This window comes from Bufo bufo, chromosome 1 (assembly GCF_905171765.1).
Source record: "Bufo bufo chromosome 1, aBufBuf1.1, whole genome shotgun sequence".
NCBI classification, from domain to species: Eukaryota; Metazoa; Chordata; class Amphibia; order Anura; family Bufonidae; genus Bufo; species Bufo bufo.
In genome coordinates, this window is record NC_053389.1 from 841225828 (window position 1) to 841233377 (window position 7550).

The 7550-nt window shown below is 54.0% G+C and overlaps 1 protein-coding gene across 1 annotated transcript; it reads right to left on the minus strand.

Moving 5' to 3' along the window:
• Positions 1–242: 242 nt before the first annotated feature.
• Positions 243–4232, minus strand: LOC120986718 (GABA type A receptor-associated protein). Its single transcript, XM_040415425.1, has 4 exons — positions 4053–4232; positions 1545–1623; positions 1353–1471; positions 243–472 (listed from the first exon to the last, which is right to left on the minus strand). Exons 1-4 carry the CDS (start codon positions 4140–4142, stop codon positions 407–409), a joined length of 354 nt encoding a protein of 117 aa, XP_040271359.1. The 5' UTR covers positions 4143–4232; the 3' UTR covers positions 243–406.
• Positions 4233–7550: the final 3318 nt, after the last annotated feature.

Here is a 7550-nt window from a genome sequence, read left to right on the forward strand (position 1 = left end):
ACAGCAATTAGGGCATGCTGGGAATTGTAGTTTTGTTAGAGCTGGAGGGCCCCAGATTGAGCATGCCTGAGTTAGAGTAATGTGCCATAGTGTATAGATGTACACCCCCCCCCCCGTCACAGATCTTCTCTATATCATACCTCCAGTGTACAGTTGTTCTTTTCACAATGAATGTCTGCAGTACATGATGAGGGTTGTAGTTCTTTTTCTTCCTCCATGAATTAACAGCACACAGACACAGCACACGTCAAGTCAATTTATTAACAACCCCAAATGGGGTTGAAGAGGGGGTGTCCCCCAACATAAAGAGCTCGCCCTCGGGGGGGCAATTAAGCCAAGATTACAGGACTGAAAATGAAAAGTGAAGAAGGCAGGGAATCGGCGGTCCAGGAACCTGCAGGGGGCGCTACTGGCCGTACACACTCTCATCACTGTACGCAATATACAGGAAGCAGTCCTCTTCATGGTGTTCCTGCCGGGAGCAAAGGAGACATCACTGCACACATCCAACTTGTTCGGCTCAGCTATTCCAGTACTGACTGTACACCTGCACTATTCCTGTACTGACTGTACTCCTGCACCCCGTACAGCCCTGCTATTCCATTAGTGACCCCCACACACCTCACCTCGTACAGCCCTGCTATTCCAGTACTGACTGTACACCTGCACTATTCCTGTACTGACTGTACTCCTGCACCCCGTACAGCCCTGCTATTCCATTAGTGACCCCCACACACCTCACCTCGTACAGCCCTGCTATTCCAGTACTGACTGTACACCTGCACTATTCCTGTACTGACTGTACTCCTGCACCCCGTACAGCCCTGCTATTCCATTAGTGACCCCCACACACCTCACCTCGTACAGCCCTGCTATTCCAGTACTGACTGTACACCTGCACTATTCCTGTACTGACTGTACTCCTGCACCCCGTACAGCCCTGCTATTCCATTAGTGACCCCCACACACCTCACCTCGTACAGCCCTGCTATTCCAGTACTGACTGTACACCTGCACTATTCCTGTACTGACTGTACTCCTGCACCCCGTACAGCCCTGCTATTCCATTAGTGACCCCCACACACCTCACCTCGTACAGCCCTGCTATTCCAGTACTGACTGTACACCTGCACTATTCCTGTACTGACTGTACTCCTGCACCCCGTACAGCCCTGCTATTCCATTAGTGACTCCCACACACCTCACCCTGTCCGGCCCCGCTGTTCTAGTATTGACCGCACCCCTCACCCGGTCAGCCCCGCCGCCCCAGCACTCAGCGCGCGCCTCACCCGGTCGGCCCCGCCGCCCCAGCACTCAGCGCACCCGGTCGGCTCTGCTATGCCGGTCCTCACCTGGTAGAGCTGTCCCATGGTGGCGCTGGTTGGGGGGATGACGTTGTTGACGAAGAAGAAGAGGGCGTCCTCCGCACGCAGGTGGATCCTTTTCCTGATGAGAAAGTAGAACTGGCCGACTGACCAGACAGGGAGGGTGAGGGTGGTGGCAGAAAATATGGCTGCAGGGTGGGAGGATGGGAGGAGTAGTACCTGTCAGGTCTGAGGGCACCAGGTATTTCTTCTTGTCCAGGTCTCCGATCCTCGCCTTAGGCGCCTTCTCCACAATCACCTAAAACCACAGCAAAGCAGCAAGGTCACCCCCATCATCCGCACAATACCCCCATCATCCCCCTCACAATCTCATCAGTGAGCGACACAGCCAGGGTTTCCATAGCTGGGTTACATTGAGAGCACCGGGGACCCCGTAGCTAGGCGGGCACAGAAAGAGAGAGAGCACCGGGGACCCCGTAGCTAGGCGGGCACAGAAAGAGAGCACCGGGGACCCCGTAGCTAGGCGGGCACAGAAAGAGAGAGAGAGAGAGAGCGAGCACCGGGGACCCCGTAGCTAGGCGGGCACAGAAAGAGAGAGAGAGCGCCGGGGCCCCCGGAGCCGTGTACACAGACAGAGCCGGGTATAGAGAGCGCTGGGGCCCCAATAGCCGGGTATAGAGAGCGCTGGGGCCCCAATAGCCGGGTATAGAGAGCGCTGGGGCCCCAATAGCCGGGTATAGAGAGCGCTGGGGCCCCAATAGCCGGGTATAGAGAGCGCTGGGGCCCCAATAGCCGGGTATAGAGAGCGCTGGGGCCCCAATAGCCGGGTATAGAGAGCGCTGGGGCCCCAATAGCCGGGTATAGAGAGCGCTGGGGCCCCAATAGCCGGGTATAGAGAGCGCTGGGGCCCCAATAGCCGGGTATAGAGAGCGCTGGGGCCCCAATAGCCGGGTATAGAGAGCGCTGGGGCCCCAATAGCCGGGTATAGAGAGCGCTGGGGCCCCAATAGCCGGGTATAGAGAGCGCTGGGGCCCCAATAGCCGGGTATAGAGAGCGCTGGGGCCCCAATAGCCGTGTACACAGACAGGGCCGGGTATAGTGACCGCTGGGGCCCCCGGAGCGTGTATATAGAGAGCGCTGGGGACCCCGGAGCAGTGTACACAGACAGAGCAGGGTATAGAGAGAGCGATGGGGCCCCAATAGCCGGGTATAGAGAGCGCTGGGGCCCCAATAACCTGGTATAGAGAGCGCTGGGGCCCCAATAGCCTGGTACACAGACAGGGCCAGGTATAGTGTGCGCTGGGGCCCCCGGAGCCGTGTACACAGACAGAGCGGGGTATAGAGAGCGTTGGGGCCCCAATAGCCGGGTATAGAGAGTATAGAGAGCGCTGGGGACCCCGGAGCAGTGTACACAGACAGAGCAGGGTATAGTAAGCGCTGGGGCCCCCGGAGCCGTGTACACAGACAGGGCCGGGTATAGAGAGAGCGATGGGGCCCCAATAGCCGGGTATAGAGAGCGCTGGGGCCCCAATAGCCGGGTATAGAGAGCGATGGGGCCCCAATAGCCGGGTATAGAGAGCGCTGGGGCCCCAATAGCCGGGTATAGAGAGCGCTGGGGCCCCAATAGTCGGGTACACAGACAGGGCCAGGTATAGTGTGCGCTGGGGCCCCCGGAGCCGTGTACACAGACAGAGCGGGGTATAGAGAGCGTTGGGCCCCAATAGCCGGGTATAGAGAGCGATGGGGCCCCGGAGCCGTGTACACAGACAGGGCCGGGTATAGAGAGAGCGCTGGGGCCCCCGGAGCCGTGTACACAGACAGGGCCGGGTATAGTGACCGCTGGGGCCCCCGGAGCCGTGTATAGAGAGCGCTGGGGCCCCAATAGCCGGGTATAGAGAGCGCTGGGGCCCCCGGAGCCGTGTACACAGACAGGGCCGGGTATAGTGAGCGCTGGGGCCCCCGGAGCCGTGTACACAGACAGGGCCGGGTATAGAGAGCGCTGGGGCCCCAATAGCCGGGTATAGAGAGTATAGAGAGCGCTGGGGCCCCCGGAGCCGTGTACACAGACAGGGCCGGGTATAGTGACCGCTGGGGCCCCCGGAGCGTGTATATAGAGAGCGCTGGGGACCCCGGAGCAGTGTACACAGACAGAGCGGGGTATAGTGAGCGCTGGGGCCCCCGGAGCCGTGTACACAGACAGGGCCGGGTATAGGGAGAGCGCTGGGGCCCCAATAGCCGGGTATAGAGAGCGCTGGGGCCCCCGGAGCCGTGTACACAGACAGGGCCGGGTATAGTGAGCGCTGGGGCCCCCGGAGCCGTGTATATAGAGAGCGCTGGGGCCCCAATAGCCGGGTATAGAGAGCGCTGGGGCCCCCGGAGCCGTGTACACAGACAGAGCCGGGTATAGTGACCGCTGGGGCCCCCGGAGCCGTGTACACAGACAGAGCGGGGTATAGAGAGCGCTGGGGCCCCAATAGCCGGGTATAGTGACCGCTGGGACCCCCGGAGCCGTGTACACAGACAGGGCCGGGTATAGAGAGCGCTGGGGCCCCCGGAGCCGTGTATATAGAGAGCGCTGGGGCCCCCGGAGCCGTGTATATAGAGAGCGCTGGGGCCCCCGGAGCCGTGTACACAGACAGTGCCGGGGCCCCCGGAGCCGTGTACACAGACAGTGCCGGGGCCCCGGTACTCCAGGCCTCAGGGCCCTCTCCCTGCGCAGCCACTTACCGGCACTCGGTCCGGGTACTTCTTGCGGATCTTCTCGCCCTCTGAGCGCCGCTTCTCGAACGGGTGCTCCTCCTTGTAGACGAACTTCATGTCTGCGGCTCCGAGATCTGCGACTGACGGAGGAAAATAAACACAGGCGCACCTCCGCTTCCGCACTATGGCCCCGCCCACACGTCACCTTGGACACGCCCCGATTGCGCAACCCACCCACCAACAGCCGCACACGTCAAGCATTACTCCAAAAACATGGCGGCTGCTGCACAAACGACACCTCTGAATGTCCAATAACATCCTGGTTCTAAAAACCGCCTTGATGACGTCACAGATCCAGCCAATCCAGATCCAGCCGCTGCCTCCAGAAATTCCTAAACAGACACGCCCTTCTGTCACATGAACGACAATAGACCAACTGCCCTCTAGAGGAACAGAGAAGTACTGCCAAGAGGAAGAGAGGAAGTACTGCCAATTACTGCCCTCTAGAGGAACAGAGAAGTACTGCCAAGAGGAAGTACTGCCAATTACTGCCCTCTAGAGGAACAGAGAGGAAGAACAGCAAATAAATGACCTCTAGAGGAACAGAGAGGAAGTACTGCCAATTACTGCCCTCTAGAGGAACAGAGAGGAAGTACTGCCAATTACTGACCTCTAGAGGAATAGAGAGGAAGTACTGGTCAATTACTGACCTCTAGAGGAACAGAGAGGAAGTACTGGTCAATTACTGACCTCTAGAGGAACAGAGAGGAAGTACTGGTCAATTACTGACCTCTAGAGGAATAGAGAGGAAGTACTGGTCAATTACTGACCTCTAGAGGAACAGAGAGGAAGTACTGCCAATTACTGACCTCTAGAGAAACAGAGAGGAAGTACTAGCCAATTACTGACCTCTAGTGGAAGAGAGAGGAAGTACTGGACAATTCCTGCCCTCTAGAGGAACAGAGAGGAAGTACTGCCAATTACTGTCCTCTAGAGCAACAGAGAGGAAGTACTGCCAATTACTGACATCTAGAGGAACAGAGAGGAAGTACTGACAATTCCTGCCCTCTAGAGGAACAGAGAGGAAGTACTGCCAATTACCACTTTCTAGAGGAACAAAGAGGAAGTACTGCCAATTACTGTCCTCTAGAGCAACAGAGAGGAAGTACTGCCAATTACCACTTTCTAGAGGAACAAAGAGGAAGTACTGCCAATTACTGACCTCTAGAGGAACAGAGAGGAAGTACTGCCAATTACTGACCTCTAGAGAAACAGGAAGTACTAGCCAATTACTGACCTCTAGAGGAATAGAGAGGAAGTACTGCCAATTACTGACCTCTAGAGGAACAGAGAGGAAGTACTGCCAATTACTGACCTCTAGAGAAACAGGAAGTACTAGCCAATTACTGACCTCTAGAGGAACAGAGAGGAAGTACTGGCCAATTACTGACCTCTAGAGAAAAAGAGAGGAAGTACTGGCCAATTACTGACCTCTAGAGGAACAGAGAGGAAGTACTGGCCAATTACTGACCTCTAGAGAAAAAGAGAGGAAGTACTGGCCAATTACTGACCTCTAGAGAAACAGAGAGAAAGTACTGCCAATAACTGACCTCTAGTGGAAGAGAGAGGAAGTACTGGACAATTACTGACCTCTAGAGGAACAGAGAGAAAGTACTGGCCAATTACTGACCTCTAGAGAAACAGAGAGGAAGTACTGCCAATAACTGACCTCTAGAGAAACAGAGAGGAAGTACTAGCCAATTACTGACCTCTAGTGGAAGAGAGAGGAAGTACTGGACAATTACTGACCTCTAGAGGAACAGAGAGGACGTACTGCCAATTACCACTTTCTAGAGGGACAAAGAGGAAGTACTGCCAATTACTGTCCTCTAGAGCAACAGAGAGGAAATACTGCCAATTCCTGCCCTCTAGAGGAACAGAGAGGAAGTACAGACAATTACTGACCTCTAGAGGAACAGAGAGGAAGTGCTGCCAATTACTGTCCTCTAGAGGAACAGAGAGAAAATTGCTGCCAACTACTGACCTCTAGTGTTAGAGAGAGGATGTATTGGTCAATTACTGACCTCTAGAGGAACAGAGAGAAAGTACTGGCCAATTACTGCCCTCTTCTAGAGAAACAGAAAGGATTAGGAAGTACTGCCAATTACTGCCCTCTAGAGGAACGGAGAGGAAGTACAGCCAATTACTGACCTCTAGAGGAACAGAGAGAAATAACTGCCAAATACTGCCCTCTAGAGGTACAGAGTGGAAGTACTGCCAATTACTGCCCTCTAGAGGAACAGAGAGGAAGTACTGCCAATTACCGCCCTCTAGAGGAATAGAGAGGAAGTACTGGCCATTTAATGACCCTTAGTGGAGGAGAGAGGAAGTACTGTCAATTACTGGCTTCTAGAGGAACAGAGAGGAAGTACCGGCCAATTACTGTCCTCTAGAAGAACAGAGAGGAAGTACCAGCCAATTACTGGCCTATAGTGGAAAAGATTGGAAGTTCAGCGCCAATTTTTGGCATCTGGTGGAGTAGAGAGGAAGTACTGCCAATTACTGACCTATAGTGGAAGAGAGAGGAAGTACCGGCTGTCACGAACTATGGATCCGATCGCTCCGGATCCCACAGCTGTGACGTAGTGGTCTGTGACGGAGTCTGCGCACACACAGAGACCTCACATGACCGGGGTATTACCATCCGGCTAACACCCCCCCACTACACTTCGGTAACTGCCACCACGTGGGTTCCCGGTCCACGAGCCGACTATCCGGGTCATTCACTATCACACAGATCAGTGGATGAACCGGATATCACTTACTGACCAACCGCAGTCAATCACCCCCAGCTACAATTCCTAAATGCCATTTAACTAACTACCTGGTAACGTCTCTTCAAAGGCCAGGTACGTTGTTCAGCAGCTTAGAATATGGAAGACTTGGCCACTTAGATTTTATAATCTTTAATAAGAGGTAAAAAGCAGTGCATACAAATCTAATGAAAATGACTATAAATCTACAGAATAATAATAACAATATAAATAATCACGACAGTTCAAATGAAAGGGAAAAAGGTGAAAGAATACTTAGTTTCTCTGGAGGCTTTCAGATGGTCGCTCATATGTCCTTTTTGAATCCTTGCAAACCCCGTTCAGTATGTATCAGGGGAGACCCTCAAAGTTCTTCTGATACAGGGATATGCCGTCAATGTCCAATTAAGTGTCTGGTGATGTTCCATGGGTCTCTCTCCTCTGTCCTTGTGCACGGATCTTTATGAACTCTGCCATGGGCAGGAGACTTACTCCTGTCAGCCAATGGCAGCAGAGTGACTGTGAAGCCTAGGGATTGGCCTCCAAGGGTTTTATTACCCCATCAAAGTTCAGTTCCTACAATGAGGATTATACTTAAGCCCGTATCTCCCTGATACATCGGCATATTTTTATACAGAATACATATTTGCGATCCTTATTTATTTACATACAGAATGAGACCACACACGATAATGCTGGGACCTGTAGTTCT

What these genes read in the sequence shown, in the direction of transcription:
- LOC120986718 (XM_040415425.1), bottom strand. Translation starts at nt 4,142, where the DNA reads ATGAAGTTCGTCTACAAGGAGGAGCACCCGTTCGAGAAGCGGCGCTCA. An exon ending in AGTACCCGGACCGAGTGCCG is followed by an intron (nt 1,624 to 4,052) that starts GTAAGTGGCTGC and finishes CTGTGGTTTTAG; the next exon opens with GTGATTGTGGAGAAGGCGCC. An exon ending in GGTGCCCTCAGACCTGACAG is followed by an intron (nt 1,472 to 1,544) that starts GTACTACTCCTC and finishes CTGTCTGGTCAG; the next exon opens with TCGGCCAGTTCTACTTTCTC.